Here is a 26,581-nt window from a genome sequence, read left to right on the forward strand (position 1 = left end):
GATTCTTCACAGGAGTATTAACTAGGGATGGAGTAAGCTGTAACACAGTTTCAAACGTTTATTTTGATCTTTCTCTCTAATGGCTCCCTGTTGTTTGGCTATTAGAAAAGTACAGAGTGGAACTGGGACAACATTATTCAGATTGTTCTGACGTGACCCTCACTTTTGCCTCATGAATTCACAGAGAAGAGTCATGAGCTTGTTTTGAAAGACCTTCTTCGTACCAGGGATAGAGCATCTGAGGTGGAGTGAGAGCAATTGAACAGACCTCTGTGAGACTAGGGAAGCTAGTATGGCTCCATATATAAGTGAAAAAATAGAGGCTCTGTCAGAGGGCAGTTCAGAGCCTTAAGCTTTTGCTGTGACTTGCCTTCTAGAGGAGCCTGTGTCTCCAGGGAGGATACAAAACTGAAGATTCATACGCAGGAGTTCACTAAACTAAATTTTGCCTTTGAGCACCCTTCTGCTGGCCCACTTTCCCCTCCCTGCTCTGTCCATTTTCTTTGGTTTGTCAAATGTTTCATGTTTTTAAAAGAAGTTACAGTCAGTCGACACACTTGAACCTTAACTCTTCTTTTCTCTTATTTAATTGTTTTCTTTGAAAGTGCTTTCCCAGATGTCTGTGAAATGCAATTTTTTTCATTGCTTACACTAGCACAACCTACCTGTGAGGGAAATCAGTTTCAGTGTCAGACTGATGGCGAATGTATCCCACAGTCATGGGTTTGTGATGATGAGGAAGACTGTGAAGATGGCTCAGATGAGCATCAACAATGTCGTAAGTATTTAAGTTCTAATGTTATACCAGCTTTGTGAAATAAGGTATTTCACATAGCAGCATATTGAGAACATACAGAAACAAGCCTGCTGTAAGTACAGCTTTTACCAGAAAAGTCTCTCTAAAGCAGTTTCTAGAAATGAAATAATCTGAAATCTAAAATAGATAAAATACAGAAAATATGTCCAAAAAGACATCTCCAGGTCTTGAAATCTGAAAATTACTGATGTTTCAGTTAATTAAAAAGAGAAAAAAAGGAGAAAAATATACAGTGCATATTAGTTTTATAGTTGATACAATATTTAGTAGTTCCAAAAATGATGAAATGATGTTCAAACACGGTCTTAGTCACAGAAAAAGCTGCTTTATTCATTGCATAACAAAATTCACACTGGCATCTCAGAATTATAAAGTTCACTTCTTTCTAGAAAATTTTGAAATTTGTATGTATACAAAAAAAGGAGGAATTATCAGTCTCTGAAGTAAACATTGCTAAAGATTCTTGTACCATCTTCAGTGATGCTGTTTAATGGCATTATTATTTAAAATGACCGGAGCTGTTCTTTCTTATGTTCATATAGAAGGAATACAAAAAGTCCTGGTATGGGGTGAAAGTCTAGTCTTTCATTATAATTTGGACAGCTTAAACTTAGGACATAATTCCTATTAGTATTTCACTTTAATATGCTAAACAGTATATTAATCATGTTCGAATTGCTGTTTTAAACTGAAGTGTTTAATGTTCTCGGTATATTTTAGAGCAAAGAAATCATTTAGCAGCATAACTGCCATAGCCATAGGCTCTTTCTTTTTTCAGTATTGATAGCAAGATAAATACTGATGATAATAAAATGTTACTCTGATTTTCGAATTTCATGACTAAGCAGTTTAAGGGCTACATACAGTTAAGTACGTGCTGAAGTGATGAACAGTGAACCAAGATGATTATTGCACCAAATTACATTCTCTGTGTTATTGCATAAGACAGGAAGAACAAGTGTTGTAGTGTTCTAAAGAACAGATTTCGTGCTACTTCTAGTATTAGAAGTTACTTTAAGTGATGAGGATAAGATTCATTTATTTTCCTTTTGATTCTATGTATAATTTTTGGATAACTTCTTTAAACTGAAAGCTCTGGAGCTACTCACTAACCCCCTTGATTCTGGGGAGGTTCACAGGTTTAAGTTTTGGAAGGATTTTGCTCACAGACTTGATTTGTGCTTTTATATCTTGATACTTGTTCCCACTGAGGATGGAAAAATTGGAACTAAGGTTAACTGCCTTTTGCTCCCCTCTTCCTCTGAGAAGGTGTCAGCACAACTGCTGGTTATGTTTTAACTAAGGAATCTGTAGATACAAAATGCAAAATGAGCGACAGCTCTGAGTTGACTTTTGAACTGGGTCACTGTAACATCGTTCTCCGTGTAGTGGTTAATCATGAGTGTTAGTAACTATACAGTGGCACTGTGCTGCTGCTGCTGCTGTTTTTGAGTCATCTTCTGGTATTTGTCCTTATTGTTCTAAAGGGACTTTTTATCTCTGTGCTTGGGAATCCTGGAGGAGCTTTTCCTTCTTGAAACGTTAAAAATTTTTCCTGAGAAATATGGCCAACAGCTCTGGAAGTCACATGCAGAATTAAAACAAACTTGTTTTACTTTACTGTCTTGCTCTTGATTTTCCTCATGACTCTAGTATCCCAGTAGCTGATCTTACTTTGGGAACACTGCTGACAGAAGAATGAATAGAGAGCCCCTGTAAAGCAGCAGACCAGATGCCAGTGTATAGACTGGGATGGTGTTGAGACATAGTATGAGTTTGAAAGAAACAAATGTGCAGGTGGCAGAAGGGAGGAGAAGGTAGCAGTAATTTCACCCTTCAGCTATATCTTCACAGATTCAATTAGTTTGTCTAAGAACAGAGAGTTTAATTTAGCTGTAGTAGAATCAAAGTGGAATTGCACAGTTTTATGTGGTTGCTTTTCACTGACACAGCTATCACGAGAAGAGACGTCATCATTCTTGATCCTCTATTAGTTATGAATGTAAAATATCCCTGACTGTTGAGGCCCTGGCTGTATTAGAAAGCAGTGCTCCAGCTCTGCTGTGTTTACATTGTGGCATTCTAGTTGACCAAATAACTTACAGTTACTGACGGAATTTGACCCACTAATCAAAATAATAGAGAAAACTTTAAAACGGTGAGAATTGGTAATTTAATCTTTTAGGCAGAACAATTATAGGGAGATAATTTTTAACCTAGAGGTCAACCCCTCCAGTGGAGAAAAGCAGTGACCTTGCAGGCTACAGAAGGCCTCATAGAGCTATGTTATCTGCCATGTGCTTGTCAAGTGTTCTTTAATCTCCTTGAGTACATGAAGGTACAGGGAGAGAAAGTCTTACGCTAATATTTGTGAGAAGGATGGAGTAGTTAAAGAGGAAGAGGGAAAATATTCTTCTGCATAAAAAAATCTTGGTTGATGTAAAAGACTGATTGAGTGCCTGTTTCTTGCAGCGGGAAGGACATGCTCAAGTCAGCAGTTCACATGTTCAAATGGACAGTGTATCCCGAGTGCATACTGGTGTGATCGAGTAAAGGACTGCACTGATGGAACAGATGAAAGAGTCTGCCGTGAGTCTTAACTTTTAGCACTAGATCTAGTTTCATGTCATCTCTCTGTGGCATTTTAATAAATTTGTAAGATTAAAGGGCTTGTTGATGGACAGGATGACCACAATATGCTTCTTGTTACGAGAGTTTCATTTCAGATTCTTTTGTGTATTAGAGCTGATGTTCTGATACGAATCCATTATTGCAGAACTCAAATGCAAACTGCTACCATTGGATCCGGGCTTCTTGTTTGTCATTGTCTGAAAAATAATTAATATCGCATTGGAAAAAAGCAACCGTGTTTAAATGCTTAAAGCCTTGGGAGACTCAGAGCTAACTTTGCCAAATTTTTTCATATTCTTTTTGCTTACTCCTTATGAAATCCGTGGTAACTATAGCCTGTATAGAAAAGCAGAATTTGACCCCAAATCACTTCTTTGAGGGACTTTGACCCTTTCAAAAGCATTTGTATTCTAGACTGCAGTTTCCTGTGGAGATGAAGCGGCATTGGGTCATATTGTATTCAGATAAGCTGTTTATATTGTGCCAACAAAATGCAGATGGACAAGTAGGATTTTTCAGTCTAACTTCAGAGTTGAGGCTGCTTGACTGTCTGGTGACAGCCTCCTTAGATCCTGGCCTAGGTTGAATACTGGTGGAAAGGACAGGTGGCCACAGAATAGAAGCCACGCTTTTCAAAGATGTTTTTGCCTAATACCTACACAACAGTATGTAACAGCATGTCTGTTCATTGTTAGTATTAAGAAAAAGCTTTACACGTCATGAGTGACATGTAACATATGAGCCGCTATTCCAGCTGTTAGAACTTAGTGTGCCTTTGGGAAAACGACATAACTAAACTTAGCTCAGAACCAGACCTGGGGCGGGAGGTGGGAAAAGAGGCTAGGATGCTAAGGAATGGATAAAGAAGCAAGAAATAAAATGTTGTTAATGGCTGCGCTTAGAGGAAAAAAGGGCATATGCACATGCTGCGTAAAGGAAAACCAGCATATTACATGGTCAGCCAACTGCTAGTGCATTCTATCCCTGACTCACAAGTGGCTAAAATGTACACTCTAGAATGAAGGGTGATTTAGAACTATATGGTACTCTGGAATAAAAGGTTGCTGAGACAGCCAGCTTGGAACTTTTCCATATGATAGACCCACAGCCAGTCCTGAAGTCACCAACACAAATGGCTAAAAGCCAAGATCCAAAGTACCCCATATAATTGCTGGAAGAGTATCTTCTGTAGCTTGGCATTTTTACTCTTAAAGTTTAGAAGAATAAAAGAGGTTAGTAACTTAATTTAGCAAATCTATGGCACATTGAAAAAAATCCCGAAGAAAAGATATTTGTTTAAAAAATGCATTATCTGTGAATTAAAAAAGAGGAACTGCTCAGCACCTGAGAAATCTGTGAGTAGTCATTGAATACAGTGTGGAACAGCCAGATGAAATGGTGTGATCGTTATAATGCAGTAAATCTGTGGCAGACTGGGAGTGGAGTCCTAAAGACAGTACTCACAATTCTTTCTTCAGACTAGAAGCCGCCGTGATGTTTTAAAATTGAAGTGCACATTTTATTTCATGTTTAACATTCTCAACTAAGTAAATTAAAAAGGCAGTTTGGAAAGGGGCCTCTAGATACCTTAACAGTAGTGCTCTACTGCTCTGTGGGAAACCCAGTCATTGCTGCACCAGCCAGGAGGCCCCATGACTGTTATGAAGGCAGCATATTTAGCCCCTGGGAGAGGGACTGCCTCATATCATTCAACAGCCTCTACTCTGGTTTATTAGAATATGTGTTGACAGTCCCTCTAAGACAGAAGAATGACTGTGACTTGGAACATTGAAAGTAGGAGTGTTGGACTAGTTTAAAGAAATGTGATGGTGCTGAAGACAAGAGAATCAAGAATTATGTAATGACAAGACCCTTCCAGAAAGGCTGGTTAATTTTATTGCCTCTCTGTCTTCGCAAGGTCTGGAACTTTAAACAGAAGCCATAAGATAAAATTAATAATTTAGTGATTTTATGATTAACTATACAGTACAGATTAGTGTAAGTGTTAGACTTTACTGTTTTGAAGCAGATTCTAATACTTGCTTTGAATATTAATTTTTCCCACTGTTTCATCCATTTCCTTTTCCACACTATCTGATATAAACAAATATAAGAGGAATAGCACTATTTTGGCCTTTTCCTTTGTCATTATTTTTCCCTTTTATTTCATTTATGCTGAAAGGTTTCATAAATAAAAATGAAATATCCATGCACGATGAAAGAAAACAGCTATTAAGAATTGATTCTGTTATTTCACAGAGCATAACAAAATGCAAACTTATCATGTCCGTTTACTTATGCCTTGTACTCACTGATCTGTCTGGAAGCAGATTTAGATTGTAAAGAAGATAAAGTTTCGTTGCTGAATAAGTTACATTATTTAAGAAACTAGTCAAATGCAAAATGTCACCAATATGAAATAACTCGGCAATTAAACGTAAAAAAATAGAACAAAGGAATTCAAAACCTTAGTCCATTTTACTGCTAATGGGATTAACAGCAAGGGAAAACTACCCATGCAGAGGCTAAGATAAACATCAGAACAATGTTTCAGCTACAGGTCATGTAATTAGTGCATTGAAGCTGTTTTAATTTCATAAAATTGTGGGGTTTTATTTTCTTTAAACATATATATCAGGTTGTTTTTCCAGCTTTTTTAATAGCCAGCAGCTAGCAAATACTTTCATTGTAAAACTTTAGACATGTAGAATGAAATGGCAGGCTATTTGGGGTAGCAAATACTTTTGGGGAGTAAGCAGCGTATACTGCTGTCATTTTTCTGTGTTACATACTTTATTTCTTTCAATTAAAGGTAGAATTCTCTCTCTTGCCTCAGCTTCGTAGTTGAAAAATGAAAATCCCAGCCATGTCCATTTTGTTTTGCTGTGACTGACAGAATAACCTTCCTGGATACAGCTCTGGCAGCTGAGCACTGCACTGAGGCCATGAGGGAGAAAGGGGAAGTATTTTAAAGACGTGTTGTTTGAGGCTGATGGGCTGAGTGCAGGTGCAGAAACTCTGGATTTTTAATTCTAATTTGGATGTTGAGTTGCTGCCATGGGTCAACTGCCTAACCTGTTAATTCCTGCCTCTTGCTTGCTACACTAAATAGCTGTTGTGGTCAGAAAGTGGGCAGCCAGGTCTGGGATGAATTTGCAGAGATCAGGGTGAAAGTGAACAAAGATCAAGAACTGAAGAGATCATAAGGGATGTAGTCCAAGGAGGAAGAAAAGGGCCATGGTCAGAGGCTAATGTTCTTGCTGTTGGACAAATTACATGTAACAGCTACAGGACAAGGCTGAAGGAAATATCTCCATGAGGGAGAGTTTGGGACAGGGAAGAAGTAAAACTGAAGCAAGGTAAGGAAGGCCGCCAAAGACTAGAGTGGCAGGGATCAAAATCAGGAATTAAGGCCAGGAGTGAGAGTCTGGTCAGTCTGCCAGCTCTCAAAGCATCTCTGCTATGAACACTACCTGATATCATGTAGCTCATAGGACTTGGGCTTGGGCTAAGTCTTCCCCCTGGTGTCTCTGATAGGCTATGAGCTGTCTGGGCAATTATTTGCCCACTGTGAGGTGGTGACTCATGGCAGTGAGTCAAAGGGTTTTAATTAATTTTATTTTGTAAAATGTTTTGAAATGTTGCTGCAATAAAAGAATGACACTTGGAAGTAGGAAATTGCCCCTTTTTTTTCTTTCTCCTTCTTGGAACATGGGTCAGGGTTACAGAAGGTTACACTTCCTGACTGTGTGACAGAAATTGGTGTCTGCTGAATCAAATACCAGTTGCAGCTGTTTCCTGTTACTGTTTTTATATGGATTTATTTCCAGCTTGCAGAACAAAAGTGTTAGGCAGAGAGCAAAATAATGCAGGTTTAGCAATTCCCGTGACATAGCTTTCAAGCATCTTCCACATGTGTACACTGAAACATGCCATTTAAATGTGTTTGCAACTGTTGCCCCAAAACAGTTTGTGGGTTACAAGGAGCAAGGTGCCTCATCTGTCATTTGTGTTCGTGTTTGCCAGTTGTTTATATTTTGCAACTGAAATGCTGGCATACCATGGGGAGACAGATTGTGGAGAAGTATTTTGGCTAAGAAAAAGAGATGCCTGAGAGGAAGGGGAGAGAAAGAAGAGCTCCCTTTCTTCCTGAGCACTGGAATGAAAGTAGCTGGATTTCCCCCTGTTTTCACAAAGCTCGTATTATCTTCTAGGAACTGTAATCACTAGGAAAAGATCTCTTCTTTTCAGTTTTCTGTAATTGGCCAAAGGTTCTTGGGAGGGAAAGAAAAAGGAAACAATGTTCATGTTGGAGGCTCTTCACAATTAAAAGCAAGGTGAAAGAAAACAGTGTTTATATTTTTCTGTCCCTTCATTTTTCTCTCTTAATCCCATGTTCAGTCTTATACTGTCTCCTTTCACTCTCTCCTCTTGTACAGCTGTATTCTCAGACCTCCTTAGATGCAAACTACCTACCTTGTTGTCCTTTTAACTCAGAACCTTATCCTTCCTTTTTAGCTCTTTCTAATCCATCTGTCACTGACCTAGAAAAAACCAACATGTCCGAGTCCCTGGAAGAGAACCCTTCCTTTGGTTTTTACATAGTTCCAGGTCACTCACAGAGCACTGACACTTTTCCCACTTGCCCCCTAGAACAGAGACAGTATGATCAACTTCTCTGTTCAGTATCAGTTCTTGCATAGCTATGGGTTTTTATGCGCAAATGCATTGCTCTGGGATCAGGTGCATACAAAGAAATCTTAGTTTTAAAAAAAAAAAGTCAAATAAAAGCTAGGAAACGTTTATTGTGCAAGCCCCAAATGCAGTGACTGATGTAAGACCTTCCCACTTAAATTTAAAATGTCATGATACTCACTTTCCAGACTTTCTTTGCTGGGGAGCTTTTTGTTAAACGAGATTGTATAGGTCTTCCAGTTTAGGGGAGTCATCCCATTCCTACCCTCCCCACTGCCAAGATCCAGATTCTTCTTTTCCTATTCAGAACTTTCCATTTGGTGATAGGGAGTAGAACTCCTCAGCTCACTCATTGCTAATGTTTTCTGAATTTTGGAGAGAAAGAAAGGGAGTTTAAGTCCTGTTTTTTCGCAACTGCAAGGACAGGCACTCCTTCATTTTCAGATATCCTAGTATTGTTATAAAGTTCTTTTTTGGCTTCCTTCATTCTCTCAGCATCGACAGAGTCCACCACAAACACAATGCCATAGGTGCATCTTGTGTGATTTCCACAGCGGCCTTAGCTAGAAGCTGTTGGAAAATGTAGCACAGTTGTTGGCCCTCACAGAAGCCAGCATTTCTTGCTTGATTCTTGTATCTTTGCTACTTCTCCTCCCATAAAAGTGTGGATGGCTATCCCAGCTACTGTGGAACTGTCCTGATGGCACAGATGCTCCTGAACCCTGCAGTGCACTGGCTACAGTCTTTGGTGTAACTCACAGCTTTGCCATTATTCATGAGGATTAGTTCTTAATGCCCCAAATAATTAAAACCATTTTATTAAAATAATATGCTGTAAGGTACAAAGAGTACAATGTACAATGCACAATGCAGTGAAAAATATCTTTCAGATCAGTGAGAAAGTTGTGATCAGAACTATAATTTACTAAGCTTGGTCTTTAGACAGGGGATTGGGAATGGGATTACCTGTACAGAGTTTAAAAGTTAAATTCATCTCCATCAGGCTTTTCAAAGGATGTTCTTGCTTCTGCAACTACAATTAAAGTAAAGAATCTGTACACCAAGTGGATTTGAAAAGAAAATAAGGAAAAAGAAGTATTTGTTCACATTCTAGCAAACCACCAATGTAGTCAGAATGTGTATTTTGAAGTGTCTTCAAAACATCTTTACTTATTGCCCTGCTTGGTATTTTTATAATGATTTGCATTCATACACTAGATTATATAATATAATAAAGATTTTTCCAGGCTGAGGACTTCTCCAGGCTTGTTGCAGGAGAGAAAACTTTGACAAAGTCTCACTTCTTCTAAGGAAGTTTAATATGAGCTTGAGAAAAATCTTATTACTGACTAGATCCTTAGTTTGCCTGGGCATTCTTGAAGAAACAGGTGAGACAATAGGTTCAGCTTCCTATTTGTTTGACATTCAGTCCATCAGAAATGGTTTGGAACATCACTGGAGGTATTTCTGTGGGATATGAAGAAAGATGAGGAAAATTACAAAACTGTCCCTTATAAATCCCCTTAAAAGCTTTCCCACTTCAGTGCAGTTACGAAACAAATACCTTTTATTGTTCTTTTTCTTGTATGTGCCCCATAATACTTACAGTACTCTTGTACTGCCATAGCTATTTCCTGCTATGCTGTAGAACTCCTGATGGTTCCTCCCTGTGATGGCTTCTCTGCTTCCAGACAGGGAAGAAGCATGGATTCCACAGTGAGCATAAAATGTGGCCCCAGGTCAGGCCTTTCTTTCTTCCTGTGGGCAAAATTAAGACTTCAGAATCCATGTTGTTTCCAAAGCTTTATGAGTTGTTCATAAGCCTAACCCAAGCAAGAAATGGGATGAGATGGCTGTGTTAGAAGGGAGTTTGTGTGATTGAGAAGTGGGGCTAGAGGATGCTAATCATGTTTAGTGCATGTGTTGGCATTATCAGTGCAGGCTTTTGGAATGGAAAGTCTGGGAACTAGCACCAGAAGGCCACAGGTAGGAATGCTGTAGCTGGAACCCTGGTAACTTGCAACTACCATTTTCTGATTAGGCACATACTGTTCCTACCTGCCAGTTGTGGACTTACATTAATTACAGTGAAAATGAATGAAATTTAAATGAATCAATCAGGGAGATAGTGTGACTAGACTTGTAGTGGACATCAACACAGCTATTTATGCTTTCGTGTTAAGAACTTAACAGTTAAAATCATGTAAGCCTATTCCATAGGTGTCTTGGTTTTGGCTGGGATGGAGTTAATTTTCTTCCTAGTAGCTGGTATAGTGCTGTGTTTTAGATTTAGCATGAGAATAATGTGATAACACAGTGATGTTGTAGTTGTTGCTAAGCAGTGTTTATGCTAAGTTAAGGGCTTTTCAGCTTCCCATGCTCTGCCAGTGAGGAGGTGCACAAGAGGCTGGGAGGGAGTATAGCCAGGACAGCTGACCCAAACTGGCCAAAGGGATATTCCATACCATATGACGTCATGCTCAGTATATAAGCTGGGGGGAGTTGGCCAGGGGGCAGCGATCGCTGCTCAGGGACTGACTGGGCGTCAGTCGGCGGGTGGTGAGCGGTTGCATCACCTCTTGGTTCCACACCCCCCCGCCCCCGGGTTTTGTTCCTCTCTCTGTCAGTGTTTTACTTTCCATTACAATTTATTTTTATTTTATGTCAAGTATTAAACTGTTCTTATCTCAACCACGAATTTTCTTATTTTTGCTCTTCCGATTCTCTCCCCCATCCCAAAGGGGGGGAGGGTGAGCGAGCGGCTGTGTGGTGCTTAGTTGCCGACTGGGGTTAAACCACGACAATAGGTCATTGAAGTTTAGTGGGAATGTGATGATATATAGAACAGCAGAAGCAAGCAAAACAGTTTGCCTCTGCCTGGAAAAATTGCAGCTTTTTGGAGTTCTGCTTGAGTAATTTTATAATCCATGTTTTGAATTCCAAGAGTCTGAATGAAAATGTGCCTAACTGAGTGCCTGCTCTATCTGCTTTATTAACTCGTATGGAAGTAAAATGGGATAAGAATTGAAACTGAAGATCTAAAAGGTGCAAAATGAAATTTGGTTATTCTGTTTCTTGAGTTCATTTATCTACCTGTTTTTCCGTATAGAGGCAAAGGTTCAATAAACCTCACTTCTAAAAATAGCAATTATTTGCTTTCATACTTGCCATTTGCCTGAAATAAGTAACTTTTTTGTCTATGCAGCAATGAGCTAAACTAAGCTCATATTCTCCTACTCAACTCTAGCACGTGCACGTGCTTAATTTGTTGGATAGTTCCACTGAACTCACTGCTTGTATGCATAAGTATTTTCAGAACTGGTTTTAAGTTGTTTGAAATAATCCCTTGTGTTGGCCTGTAGGTCATCTACGTAAGTAGAACAGCCAGAAACTGAAAAATCATTCATTCTGCAGAATCTTTTTTGTTTTGGGAAGGGGAAAACAGGTAATAAAAAACAGAGGTCCCAAAATTGATCATAGACTTGGAAGTTTAACACCCTTGGCTTAATTAGAACAAAACCATAAAAACCTGAAGTCTCTGAGTTTGAGAACTCATGACATTCTAAGAGGACCTAGGAACTGTAAATTTCAGGAACCTCTTTTCTACCTAAGCACTTTTATTAAGATCAATAAAGTGTAAAACTGAGGTACAAGTAAATAAAATGACTGTTCACTGCTTGCTTTTCTTTTGTGTTGCATTGTTTTCTATCATATTGTAAACTGTTTGGGTTGCAAATCTTTTTGGGGTGTGGGAGGCATCTAATTTTTCCCTTGTTTTTTGCGAGGTTTTGTAGCATCTAGCTAGAGGATATTCTTAAATATCTGTTGGAGGAGACAGTATACTGAATAAATGGATTGTTTGTCAGTGGTAGTACTGGAAGTTTTGTATTCCTTTTTTGTTTTCCTATAAATCAAGATATTCTGTTGACACTCGATATATATGACTCATTATACTCTATAGTCTAACATTCATGCTAATTCTGAAGGATTTCTTGTTGTAGACTACCCAAGATGTGAACAGTTATCATGTGCAAATGGAGCATGTTTTAATGCAAGCCAGCGATGTGATGGCAAAGTTGATTGCAGAGATTCTTCTGATGAAGCTAATTGCAGTGAGTACCACATGCAGAGTGATCCCAAACAAATACGCTTTATAGACCCTCTTTTAAAGTTAAAGACTGTAGTTTTCTGACAGATTTTCTGTATGTCTTTCTGTGCTAAAATCTCTTTCAGCACATGGATGTACCAGTACGCAGTTTCAGTGTGCTAATGGAGAATGCATCCCACGAGCCTTTATCTGTGACCACGATGATGACTGTGGAGATAGGAGTGATGAAAACTCTTGCAGTATGATGGTTTTGTTTTTTTTTTTTTCCCCACTTTCTTTAACTGTTTTATTAAGAACTGGTTCAAGCAGATAGCAGGAAGTAGATTGCTTGGCTATACAGCCATCAAAAGCTAGCCACTGTTCTACAAGGACTTTTTTGTATGGAAAGATGAAAATGGCAGTGCTACTTTGATAGACTTTTTTCAGGTTGTCTTTGCTGCTAAGTGCCTGTGTGTGTGGTTACTATTTGAATTTGCTGGATTCAGTGACAGTTTGCTTCTTAATACCCATAGTTTCACTTCTTCATGTTGTTGTCATTTTCTTCATTTCAGCATGACCCAAAGGTAATTCTTCCACTCTGAAATCTCAGTTAGATACAGCATGCTATTGTTTTTTGTCCAGGTGTGTTTGGCTCTTTTTCACATTTTTATTTTCTAATAGATGGAGTGGATCTGCTAGAATTATTCCCAGTGACTATAATGTACAACTTTACAGACAGATAACTGTACAGATAGTTGTCTTTAGATGTTCATGTAAGGTCTTTAATTGACTGTTCCATTCTGGAAATTTCTTGCTCATTCTTTTCTTCACGATCAGGGTATCCCAAAGTATTGCATCTCCAGACAGAAGCATGGCTGTAGAGTTATCACTTGCGTGAGCTATATATTAAAATTATAAATTATAATCCTTGATTATAGGATCTAAGTTAGTTTTGTATTCTGCATTGCAGGAAGGCCACATGTTGCCATTTAGTTGCTCTATCCTACCAAGGACCTCACACCAGTATGATTCCACCCACCCACCCACCCCCAATATTTCTCTTTTATGTCTTTGGCAATGCCTGTCCTTTGGAGGACCCACAAATGTTTCTGAACTCTTAGCAGGGAATGCTTCCCAACCATGGAGGACTTTGACATATATGTTCATTGGTTTTTTTACTCTGTTTCTCTGAGTACAAGGCATACAAATATTTTACCACCTGATGTCTTGAGTATCTTCTCCTTGTCATGTCCACCTTCAGGAACCTTGTTAATAAGGTGCTGTGCATCTAGTTGCACAATTAATTAAGAAATTTAGCCTTCCCTTTCATTTCTGTAAAGAACCAGAGTATTCTAAAATAAAGTTCATACCTAAAACCAGAGCAAACCAGCAGCGTTTACAATATATACAAGATATGGAACTGGCCCAGTTTTTCAGGAGAGATTATAAACGACTATTCACGTACAAGACAACTTTTTGGTCACTTAGAGTAGTTTGATTTTCTCATGTTTCTTTCCTTAGCTTATGCAACTTGCAGAGGCAACTTCTTCACTTGCCCAAGTGGCCGTTGCATTCATCAGAGCTGGATATGTGATGGAGATGATGATTGTGAAGATAATGAAGATGAAAGAGGATGCGGTATATATTAATTGTAACTTCTAATGATGACATTTTCAGAGGAAGACCTCACTAAGCTACTTATATGAAATTTTGACCAATCAAGATGTTCTGCATTCATTTTAATTCTGTGAAAACCTTAGAATTCCATCTTCACCTGTTGGGTTTTTTTTTTTACTTATGCAATATTTTTTATTGTTGTGTGTGTGAGAGTTATTGCAGTGATACTGAGTATGATGCAAACTAAGTTTAGCATATAGCAACATCTTTTTGTCTTTTACATCTTCTCTTGCATCTTTTGGTTTTTTCTCTGTGGAGATTTTTCAGGTCATCTATTAAGAGACATGAGGCTCCTAATAACCAAAATCAATTGGTTGAAAATGAAAATAACTCAGTTCCTGCCAAGATTTGTCATGCAAGAAACAGAAATTTTCATGAATGAAAGTGTGGGCTTTTTTCTCTTTCATTGGCTTTTTCTAAGATGAGCGTTATTCTCTTTGTCCAGACAGCCTTTGCGTGTTTTGAAACCACAAAACTATAGTTCCATTTCTGGTGCACCAGCTAGTCTAAAGCTAAATGGTTTTACTATTTCTAACAACACAGAAAACTAAAAGGATTCATGTGTCTGCACAAGTATTGTTTGCATTGTACTTTGAAGGTAAAAGAAAGCATGACGAGGAAGTATATAGATGATGTTTCTTTTATAGTCTTTCCCAGCTGTGTGCAAGAACCAGAAACTGAATAATGAAGGATAGAGGTGCTTTGGGAAGCTGTTAGGGAAGAAATTCTAAGTATTATTTGAAACATACTCCTCAATTATTCTTGTTTTTCTTTTCCATAGAAAGTGGTCGCCATGAATGCTACCCGGGAGAGTGGGCCTGCCCTGGGTCAGGGCATTGCATTCCAATTGGGAAAGTGTGTGATGGGGCTGCAGACTGCCCTGCAGGAGAAGATGAAACTAACGTCACTGCGGGCAGACATTGCAGTATGTATTAGAATCAAAAGCATACACAGAATAGCAGATACATCAGCATTGATATCTTTTTATGTTCACCTTTTGTCTCCTAAACAATGCTGAAATTTTGGAAGCTCACTATTTTATTGGCACTGTTTTGGCTGGATGGTCTGAAAGAGGCATATATGCTGCCAACAGACCATTTCTTTTGTAAATCTGTACATAAAGTTTCACAAATAAGGATTTTAACTCACTCTCCGTATCCTAAAATGTGTTCAAGAAGGCAGGGAAAGGTGTGCTATATGCCTTTTTTGTTTAAATATCTGTGTTTTTCCCTTTTTGTAAGTACGAAGGAATGTTGTGTACTGGTTGGAACACAGGACTGAATTAGTGTATCCTGAGCCTTGGCTAAGTCACTTAGATTAGATTTTTCAAAAATACCTTTTCACCTGGGATGTCTGGTTCTCCAGTTAGTGGTATACTGGGTTTTCTCTGTTGAAGGCAATGAGCATGCATAGTTCCTGTTAATTTCACTCTTATGAACATTGATTCCCTCTGAGAATCAGGACCAGGGTATTTTACATTTTTAATTTCTAGGAAGAGGAAAATTCGTAATAATAAAATCATGCCTTTTGGAATAGAAGGAGAGAAAAAATAATAGGAAATTAAACCTTATTGTAAAAAAGTGTCTCTTGCTTTGCTGAGTGGTTTAGTAGTAACATCAGATGTGGACTGCAAAGCAAGGTGTTTAACAGAAGAAATTGAGGAAAAGGAAGATGGAAAGGAAGGAGGTGGAAGTCAGCAAGTGCTTTACAATCATAATTTGATCACCTATCACTGAATTGTTTATTAGGTAGTAGTACAAGGAAAGGGAGAAGTGGTGAAGGGAAAAAAAGAGGAAAGAGAGAAGAAAAGGATAAAGAGATTCTCCATGGACACAACCCAACCAATATATTCTAATATATTGGAGTAACATGCGTATTCTTCTTAATATAATGTAGTAGGGTTTTTCTGCATAAAAGAGTAAAGGATGAGGTTACGTGCCAATAGATGGAGCTCAAGGATGTGTTGTTCACAAGTATGTCTTGTGAAACCAGAGAAAGGTATGGTGCATTGCAGATGGCTTCCTCTGTGCAGCTTTTTACATGGCACTTACCAGTGGTGGTTCATATAAGATTGATGCTTATCCTTTAACTCTGTTCTGAAAACCTATTATAAACAGTAGCTTATCTTCTGTCTTCCATTTCCTTGCCTGCATGTATGTAAGCATATGTGATTTTGTGGAACTTTAGACATAATTTCTTGTGCAGGTTTGTTTCAAGAAGCTGTTCCTGAAATTGTAGACTCATCATAGAAAAGACTACAGCTTTGAAACTGTTCGTAAGGCAAAAAGCTGTTCTACTGATAATATGTGTAATTGTATTTCTGAACTATTTTATTTCCTTTTTAGACATATCACACTGCGCTGCTCTGAGTTGCCAGTATCGCTGTCATTCATCTCCATCAGGAGGGATGTGTTATTGCCCTGCAGGATATACAATAAGTAGCAATGACAGTCGTACTTGTATTGGTAAGTGAAGTATAGTGATTGCAGGTATCTAGTACCTTCTCTCAGCTCACTGGGAAAGTTTGGATTCCAGGAAGGCGAGTAAGTTCCAAATGGGTAGATGTACTGGCAAATAGAAAATCTCAAGAGTCAGCAAAAGAACAAAAATCTAAGTAGTACAATGGCAGCATGGTGACACAGAAACAAACCAGAGAGATATCATAAAGATCTCTTCCAATAAGACCATTAAAGACATAGTGAGAGCATGATTATGTTTAAAAAGATTTACTCTTGGATGGCTGTTTTATTATCAAATTTTTTTACAGGTCTTTTAGTGGTTAGATGAAGAGAGTTTGTTTCTGCTCCAGGGATGTGTGGTGGTGTATGCCTGGAAATGATATTCAAGTGTTTGGTAGGTTTTGAAAGTGGTTGTATATGAAGACAGTAGAACATTGTACTTTAAAATGAAAAGGGTGCTTTGTATTTGCACTATGGAATGGCTGTATCTCCTGTGACATTCCAGTATATACATTATTTACATGAAAATGAAGAATATTTGCAAGAATGTAAAGGTAAGTAAGTGAGGTATTTTGGTGTTGCGTTTCTATTCTGTAGCTGCTGTGGCTTGGTAGCACAAATGTTGGTAGTACAACTGATTTATCTCTGTAACTGGAAATAGAGTAACTTCAGAATCATGAAGTTTAGCACTGCCTAATAAAAGAAACTGGGTAATCTGTTACAGGTTTTCAAAGCAAGCTATGGTGTTTGTGCTATTGAAAGTATTCCAGATGCTCAGTCTCTAATGATATTTCTGTATTTTTGAGAATACTGGGTGGCCTAGGGCTCTATGAGCTGCAATGATAGCATGGTTGCTCTTAACAGAGAGGAGGAATCAATGCACTGACTCCAGGCACAAAATTTACTTTGTTCTTTCACTCTCATGTGGCAGATACATGAAGGACACATTCGCAAACCTGGTGCAGTCTCAGTGAGTCTTGTGTTGTTCTTTGACTGCCCTGTAAACCTAGCTATCTGATTCTGGCTTGTAAATCTGAATCAATGTATTTTGGTTTGCCAAGATCTAGGCATATATTTGTTGTGGGAGCAAGAATTGTCATGGGGGAACGGCTCACAGTCAGAATTGTGTAATTCCAGATCTTAGTTTAAATCAATGTTACTGGTTTAAGGCCAGAAGAATGGAACTATAGTGTTAGCAAAGTGTATTACTTTTTGAAACCAAAGTCTTTTCAATTTGTCTTCTCTTTGTTTGCTTCTGGCTTACTATATACTGAAGGTTTTTAACACATATGGAAGCTGGAAAGCTACTGAGAACAACATTTTTTCGGTACCAGAATGTACTATCTAGGAAAGACTTAATTTTCACTTATGTGTTAATAAATGTTTAAAACCAGAAGTTCCAGTAGGAAGAATATTTGAGATCTCATTTTCTCCTTTTTTGGCATAACAGTAGAATTACCTGTTTCCAGCAATGTAATGTACTGATTCTACTCAGGTTTTCAAGTGAGGGAGGTCAGACTTTTAATGTCAAAACCATGTGTTAAGTTGTGTCAGAAATCTCCTGGGCTTTAAGTAACCACAGATAGGATGAAACACCAGACAGTGTTCAGATCTGATTTTTTTTTTTTTTTTAAGAAAATCAGAGTTTTAAAAATCCTTGTTTTTAAAAGATGACTAGTTAAATATTTCACAATTTTAGAAGTAAAGATTCTGCAGCAACCCTGGAAATTGCTTGTAGAGCCCATCTGTGAGAACTTGCTGGGTTGTCCTAGCTGCAGACTCTACCTATATGGTATTTTGCATGCCAAAGTGAACTACTTTGTACTTTTGTTGGCTGGTTCTGGTGCACAGCCAGCTTTTAATTGGAAATCAGACACCTGTTAGCATGGTACCAAGTCTGAGCTAATAAACACTGCCTTTTAGCAGGACTTACTAGCTTGAGCACTGCACTAACGTAAAGGTAGGGCTCCCCTTCAGAGTGGGCTTAAATCCAGCCAGGTGTGTGTATGCAAAGTGTGCAGATCTGTTGCAGGAAGAATACTGCATAGACATATTCTGTATTGTGGAAAGTAGACAATGACATCCCTTCCAATGATTTTTTCCTCTTCTCCTGGGTTTTTTTTGGGGGGGTAGGGGAGAAGGGCATGGGTAGGTCCCTGGGCAGCAAACATCAGTTGTTTTGTTATCCAGAAATAGAAAATTGAAACATTTGTGGAAAAACATACAAAACCTCTTTTCCCATGCCACAGTTTTGCAAACAGATATAAAGCAAGCAGAGAGGACAAACTTGCAGCTTCCCAAATGTAATGACAACCCTTTTATACAAAGCATTGTTTATAAATATGCCTTATTCACTTGACAGATTTTGATGACTGCAAAATGTGGGGTGTCTGTGACCAGCTGTGTGAAGATCGTGTGGGACATCACCAGTGCCACTGTGTGGAAGGTTATTTCCTAGAGCATCATCGGCATTGTCGGGCCAACACTTCAGGTTAGTGTGCAGCAGTGCAAGTCTCCTGCTGTTGTTGGACTAATAGATAGAGCTAGATAAAATGGGGCAGTTCGCATGGCTATGCCATACAACTGTGTTTGATTTTAACTTAACTCTGGCCTTAAGGACTTAAGGTCAGGACAGCATTCAGAACATCAGCAAATATCGAGAGACTGCATTTGCTGGCACCTGTAGGCTGGTGGAGCTGAGTGCCTCATCAGGGCTGCTTCTCCTCAAAACAATGTCTTCTGGCCTCCAGTGCTTTCTCAGCATTCCTGACTTCTGCAGAGTTGGGACATTGTTGCCAGAGCCCTCCTTAGTAGAAAAAATCTTGCTCCTGTGGGAGGCAGTTTCCTGACCTGCTCTCTGTGGAACTCAGTGGGATCAAGAAATCAGGAAACCTCACTTTTTCTAGAAGGACTGCGCCATGCAAGAAGATGGTTTTGCTGAATGGTGAGCTCAAACGCTTGCCTGTGAGAGAAACGATGCTCCTGGCTTCTAGTGTCCCAGAGTCTGAACTCTGCAAGAATGCTTGCCTCACAGTGTGGTTCCCCATCAACAGTAGGCAGCTGCTCCTGGTTGTTCACCTCCTGCTCTGTTCTGAAAGCAGGCCCTAGGGAGCCCTTCGTTGTGGAGATGTAATAGCCTAACAAGCTTTTGTGTGAGTTAGGTGTTCCTGCCTGCAGGAACTCAGTGGGAATGGGAGTCCCTGTTTGGCACAGCTGATAAGCAGTCTTGCTTCTTAGAGAAGCATGAACTGCCCAATTCCCTCCCCCTTCCTTCTTTCTTCAGCCACGTCTGCAGAGCAGTCATCATCTCATAATTTTCTAAGTATGTCCTCAAAAATAAGGAGTTTTTTGAGTTAATGAAATATGCTTGACTGTTTTAAGACATGCATATGCCAGCACTGGGAAAGATTGTTCTGTTTCCAGAAAAATTCTGTGTCTTTCACAAGAAGCTTTCCATTCCAATTAGTGTGACTTTTGGGCCAGTGAGTTGTTTGTAAAGTGTTGATTTTCTATCTTATTAATGGGGGAATTTCATACCTGCTCTAAATCAGTTTCCTTGGATTAATTTTAGCTTTAATTGGGGAGGGTTTTGTATAGGGTGAATAGGATGTGGACTTAAATGTATTCTTGTCAGACTTACACTGAGCCTTTCAACAGGCATCTACTTTGAAAGTGAGCTTTCCTTCAATGATTTGCTGGAATCTCTCTTCTATTGTAAGATACAGCAAAGATTTTCTGGTGAGATGAGAGAATGAAGAAGGTGGATAGGATAGAGCAGTACATAAAAAGATAAGAAACACGGCCTGCCTGCTAGAATCAAGGAATATCTGAATCTCATGGGGCAGAAAAATCTTAAGAAAGTTTATATTTTGATTAAGGAAGCTAAAGCAAGGAAACAGAAGAGTAAAAATAGTCTTTTGGAGTTTAGATGCACAGGGGTTTTGTAAAAGTTTTACCTGGTAGGGCTTTAAATACATATTCCTGCCTGGTTTGCTCCAAGTCTAGAAACCAAAGGCAAATCGAAGCAAGTTAGTACTCACATAGAAACATTTATACAGATTGTAGTCTGAGCGTCTATTTAAACCTTTGTGTCCAGTGTGTATGAACCAGTGTGTATATATTTCAATGCCCCTTTGCAAAATAGCTTGCCTGCAGAGTAGTCATATATTTGTTACCCCTGCTTTTAGCTGGTGTTGCATCAATTATTTTTTCCAATGGCCGTGATTTACTGATTGGAGATCTTCATGGAAGAAGTTTCCGTACTTTGGTGCAGTCACAGAATCGTGGCATTGCAGTTGGAGTGGACTTTCACTTTTACCTGCACAGAATCTTTTGGACTGATACAGTGCAAGATAAGGTGGGTAGAAATGTCAAGAAAAATATATTTTTGTGTACGTGGAAGTAGAGAACTGCAAGAGGCAGAATGTGTTGATAGGCCTTCATTTTTGAGAGCAGAAGCTGGCTGTATTTTTGTTTTCTAACAAAAAAGCTCCTTGAAATGTTTTATGTTAATGACTGCATTTTTCAAGCTATACTATTACATGTGACTTATTAAACAAAGAATCCTATTATATGGGAATGTCTTGAGCAACTTTTAATTTTACTTGAGATGGAGTCCAAAAAACTAATTAAGAGAAATAGTAGACATTCTTTCAAAACTGAGCAAATTTTTCTTGGTAATTTTTTGAAACATGATCATTTAAAATGTAAAAGCTGTGTGCCTTCCAAGTTGATAAAAATCAGATTTCTTCATATACTTCAAATGGCACTGTAATTGAGCTTGGATAACAAATATTGACAGTATTTTGTGTAATGAGCCAATATTTTGTTACTTTTTTTTTTTAAGAGGAAATATTTTAGCTTCAAGATACCGTAAAACAGAGTAATTTTAAAAAACAGTCTGGAGACCCTTGTGAAAGTTGGACTTCACCCTTGTGCTTTTTCTCTCAGCATAACTTAATGAAACAAAAAAAGTCCTAGGTCAAATGTTGGAACTCCACAATCTTCATCCACGTGTTGATTGTCATGCAGAGTGAGGGAGAATCCATGGCCTGCCTCCTGCTGACACCACGTATGGATCAATTTCGTATCACTGTTGTTATTCTGAAATGTACACATAAGCTGTAAACTATAGTTTCTACTACAGTCCCACATTGGTTCTGTTGGGAAGCACACTGCATGGCTGTCAAGAAGGAGAGGATTTGTATGCACAATTTTTGACTTGTTCACAATTCTGGCATTTTTATTTTCACTGCAGTGGGTTCCCATTACTGCAATTGCATTGACAATGGCTGAATTAAGTCAGGGTCAAATCTGAACTTTCATGATACAGCAGACTTATGCTATCTCCATAAAAGGTATAAACAAAAGATAATACGTTTTTTTTCACGGCACACCCCAGATGGCCAGGACTGCCTTTTTATCTGCCCCAATATAGTTAAATCCTAATTAATTAATTAGGATTAATTAATCTAATTAAGTCCTAGCTAGAATACCCAGATGAAAACACTAGTTTTCACTTGTGTCTTAGATGACACTAAGAATTTTCTTATATGATGCATATTTCCTCCTGATGTCTTAAAATAAAAGTATTATTAGGGGATTTGTTTTGGTTGTCTTTTTTTTTTTTTTTTAGATTAAGATGTAAACTAAATGAGAAAATTGTGGGTTGTGTTCTGTGTCATCTTTATCTCGTTTAGTGTACTGCCTGATAACCTAATGCCCATAAGCTCTTCCGTCAACAAGGTTTCCAAAGAACAGAATAGACAGTTAAATGGTTTGCTTGATTATTATTACCTGGACCTGAAGAATATTTAAAATGATGCAACTATTTCAGCTCTTATTTTTCTTGCATATATTTACTTGTGGTAATCTGTATTTTCATTTAAATACATTCCAAACCTCATGCTGTTGTTCCAAAAAAGGGATAATGATTCCTGGCTTTTCATATTACCCAGTGTTATAATCACATGATTACTGTATATATAAAAATATTGTGTTTATATTGTTTGCTTCATGTAGCTCTCAGCTTGCTTGTAAGATAACAACACTATTTCTTCTTGAGCATGATGCTCTTAAAATTAGCTTTAATAAAGGAGACTAGAAGCAATGCTGAGCCTTCTCCTTTCTGTTAGGACAGAGAGCTTTCCCTTTCTTCACTTTGCAATTTCCCCATAGTGGTTGGTGCAGTAAGAGCTCCCCCTCTTGCTTCTGGTCGCTGATGAGAGCTTTGCTAAAGCATGTGCATTTGTTTTCAATTAATGAAAATACTGGGTTTTGCTAGATTCCAGGAAAGCAAGATGCGCTTTCCTCATCTGTTTTTTTTAATCCAGCAATTTGTCATGTTTGCCAAAGCACAAGGCTGTTTTAGTCTGTTACCTTGTCCATTTTGCAGAAATGCTAGTTGAAGGCAAGCTTCCTGTAGTTTTTGCATTGTTTTCCAAATTTTTGCAAAAAAAACTAAGCTAAGGAACAACTTAGTGGGTAACTTGGTTCTATCTGGTGGCCAGTTGTGGATCTGTGCTCAATGTGATGATAAAGGACAAGTGCCATGTGTCTTGTGATTAGCAAAACATCATGGGGGCACTGACAATATTTGTATTGTTTTCAGGTTTTCTCTATTAATATTGATGGCTCTGATTTCCAAGAAGTTTTAAATGTTTCAGTTGACACACCTGAAAATCTAGCAGTGGATTGGGTTAACAATAAACTATATGTGGTCGAGACCAGTGTGAACAGAATAGATATGGTTAACTTGGATGGAACAAACCGTGTGACACTTATTGCTGAAAATCTTGGAAATCCTAGAGGAGTAGCACTTGATCCAACTGTTGGGTAAGTGATACGTGTCAGGTAATGGTAAAAGATGTCAGAAATTCCTTTATTCCCATGTAAAAGGAGGAGAACTAAGAAATAGCTAGGCTGGTCATTTTAGAATCCGATATAAAATGTTTTAAACATTTACATTCTATCCTAATCTATTCTACACCTTAAATTGTTATGGGAGGGCTGTGCACTGCTTTTATTCCCAATGTGCGGAATCTGTTTTATGGCTACAGTTGTATGTGCATGAGCAGCTCTGAAAACAGGGAAACTGGAATTGCCCTGCAGAAGAGTAGAAGTTATCCTGAAAGATTTCTGTTGTGATACCATCCAGACACCTCCTACTATCTGAAATAAAGTGGTGGGGTGAATCCAGGGAAGCTAGTGTCTCCCAACCCAACAGGCTTCAAAAATGTATGTGAGCCATGAAAACTTGGATCCTCAGAGAATGGGAAGAGGAATTTCATGCAACTTGTAGTGATGGATGCTGCTTTCATGATGCATCTATTTGTCACTGGTTTATTTCTGACAGTACACTTAAGTCTGTATTTTACTAAGGATATTCAGTATTTCTGAGGTCTTTTGGGTGAAAGCATGTTTCTTTCTAGATTCATTGTATAAAAGAAAATGCAAATTATTTCTTGGGCAGGAGGTATAAAGTGTGTTTTCATAGTATGCCAGCTGAGAATCAAGCTCTGTCCTGAAAGGGTGCTGGTTTTAAATTCCATGTAAAATGTTGGTTTTTTGTAAAATCTCAAGGAAACATGGGAGTTTTGTTTGTGTTTATTTTTTTTTCCCTTTATAGTTATTTGTTTTTCTCAGACTGGGATAGTCTGTCTGGTGATCCTAAAGTGGAAAGGGCCTTCATGGATGGCACAAACCGTCAGGATTTGATAAAAACAAAATTAGGCTGGCCTGCTGGAATAACTCTGGATATTGTATCAAAGAGACTTTACTGGGTTGACAGCCGATTTGATTACATTGAGACTGTAACTTATGATGGTCTTCAAAGGTAGGAGAAATATTATTCCTTGGAGGTTACAGATACACTGATTATTTTTTATCTATTTCAAAGAAAGATTTGTCTAACAAAATGAGATACACAAAGGATGAAAATTACAACACAATGAATGTGATGCACCTTGATATCTATGGTGTCATGCTACTTCTAGACAATCCTTAACTCCTCCATCATTCTTCGTCCTTTTTCTTTGAGTACCTATTGCACTTCTTTTATAATGTACTTCTTTATAGTCCACCACTACAGTATACATTTTTATAGCATTTGCTTTTTATTATTTTTGAATTATATACATTGTCTTCCATCATAATTTCTTTGCATCTTTTTCATGAATGAATTTATTTGAAATATTCCACTCCAAAGCACCACTTTGTGTAATGGGTATTAAGTGCTCTTCTTATATTTTATAAATCTTTGCTGTCAGAAATTAAGTCATCACTCACCCTGTTGTGATGCTGGGGAATATCACAGCATGCAAGAAAGGAGTCCTTGAGTTTTTATGGGACTGTCTCTTACACTATAGTGTTAAAAGCCTGCTTATCTCTGCATCTGTGATTAGTCTCTGTTACTCAAGCACAAGAAAAAAATTGTCCCCTTTAGCGTACCTCCTACATATGGACTTGAAAAACAGTCCTCTGCTCATTTGACAGGTTTATTGCTCAATGTATTTTTTTTACTTACAAAATTATAAAAATAATGCTGGTATCTTTGCTCTTTTATCAGGCTTTAGTAAGACAAGAATGTGTTTAGTAAAATCTCTGGTTTTTGGAGATAAAAACATAACTCACAGCAACACCAAAAATCTTGTAGATGTCGTGCAGGTGGGCATGAGGCAATGGCATAGTCTGCAAAGAATGTTAAAATACAGCTTACTATCCATTTGTGTCACATCTTGCATGCCTACAGCATGAATCTAAATCACCTGGGAAACTGTTAGAGTAGAGCTGTAGAATTAATCTGATTTTGTAGACCTTCCTTCATGACTCCATGAAAATAATATTGTAGTGTTATTGTTATGTATTATGTGAGGACTTAAATGTCTCTCTTTATTTCCTAATATATATCCAGAACAATACTGTCACAATATCTTGCATAGAATAGATACAATTTATTAGCATTTGGTTTTCTTTGGTTTTGCATGGGTGATTAGTTCAAGCCAAACAAAGTGTTGTGTGGGGGTTGGTTGGTTTGTTTGTTTGTTTGTTTTAACTGCTCACATAGGATTTTATTTTTGGCCAGTGGCTGTTGCAGCCATAAATTTTTTACGTTCAAGGTTTCTTGAATATTTCAAATTGCTACAGATGTCTTAGATTTCCTCTGTTTGGCCTCTTTCTCTAGTTTTCTATCAGTCATTATGAATCTTTTCCTACATTTTTGAGTCATTGTCTTTACTCATTGTGTTTTCTTGGAAATTGCTAACACTTTTGCTTGCTCTGTTTTCACTGCTGTATCTTTTATGTTTATGTACCCTGTATGTTTAGCTTCATCTCTTCAGTTCATTTGGTCTTTTTCATTTGTACTTTGGCAGCTTCTATGTAGAAGCAAAAGCCAGTGAATGAATTAATAATCCTGTATCCTTTCCTCTGTTAATAAAGTTATTTTCTAGATAATATTTTGTAAATAATTTTAAAACCATCTTTATAACAGGAGAACAATAGCTCATGGAGGCTCACTGATTCCTCATCCATATGGAATCACTTTATTTGAACACAATGTTTATTTCACTGATTGGACCAAAATGGCGCTGGTGAAAGCTAATAAGTTTTCAGAATCTAACCCTCAAGTGATCTACCAGTCTTCACTGAGACCTTACGGAGTGACAGTTTACCATGCTGCCAGGCAGCCATATGGTAAGACAGTAAGTAGATCATTAAGGGAGGTTTAGAAACTATCTTACCAAAAGTTGGTAAAAATTATGAGAGACTTATTTTGCTGTAAAGAACTAATAATTACGATACATAAATTTGTATTGTAAAACTGGACTGGTTTTTATCACACAGTGGTTTCATTCAGCTCCTGTAGCTAATGAACTGTCAAATGCAACGTTTAAGAGTGGGGACGCTTATTAAATATATTGATATTTGGAAGAGTCAAACTTGTGCTTATGAGCAGTATTGGTGTTTGGGACTTTTTTTCCTTCACACTGCAATGAGGGTGCAGTTGGAAAAGGCTACCAGTGTGAATGAATTCTGTGAGATATAATTCTAAAGTAGATCTATATGCAGAAAACTGTAGCCCAGATTATGGCCTCAATCCTGTGTGCTGAGTATCTCTGTACAGAGCTGAATACCTTGAATGCCAATTAGCTCCAATGTAATTTTGGTGCATGCTAGTGTAGAACTGGTGGTGTATGATTTCCATGTGATGTAATT

General features: G+C 38.0%; 1 protein-coding gene across 3 annotated transcripts in view; it reads left to right on the forward strand.

Annotated features, from left to right (window-relative positions):
* The window catches only part of LRP2 (LDL receptor related protein 2), a 135,440-nt gene that overhangs the window by 23,236 nt on the left and 85,623 nt on the right, over positions 1–26,581 (forward strand). For all 3 annotated transcript variants that reach the window (XM_076342668.1, XM_076342670.1, XM_076342669.1), the window contains exons 3-14: positions 656–778; positions 3,290–3,406; positions 12,145–12,255; positions 12,377–12,490; positions 13,752–13,868; positions 14,689–14,832; positions 16,253–16,372; positions 18,729–18,857; positions 20,554–20,723; positions 22,977–23,200; positions 23,994–24,200; positions 25,857–26,059. In XM_076342668.1, coding sequence (XP_076198783.1) covers positions 656–778; positions 3,290–3,406; positions 12,145–12,255; positions 12,377–12,490; positions 13,752–13,868; positions 14,689–14,832; positions 16,253–16,372; positions 18,729–18,857; positions 20,554–20,723; positions 22,977–23,200; positions 23,994–24,200; positions 25,857–26,059 — 1,779 coding nt within the window. The remainder of the gene's footprint in view (positions 1–655; positions 779–3,289; positions 3,407–12,144; positions 12,256–12,376; positions 12,491–13,751; positions 13,869–14,688; positions 14,833–16,252; positions 16,373–18,728; positions 18,858–20,553; positions 20,724–22,976; positions 23,201–23,993; positions 24,201–25,856; positions 26,060–26,581) is intronic.

The sequence above is a fragment of the Aptenodytes patagonicus genome, chromosome 6 (assembly GCF_965638725.1).
Source record: "Aptenodytes patagonicus chromosome 6, bAptPat1.pri.cur, whole genome shotgun sequence".
In the NCBI taxonomy this organism is placed as follows: domain Eukaryota; kingdom Metazoa; phylum Chordata; class Aves; order Sphenisciformes; family Spheniscidae; genus Aptenodytes; species Aptenodytes patagonicus.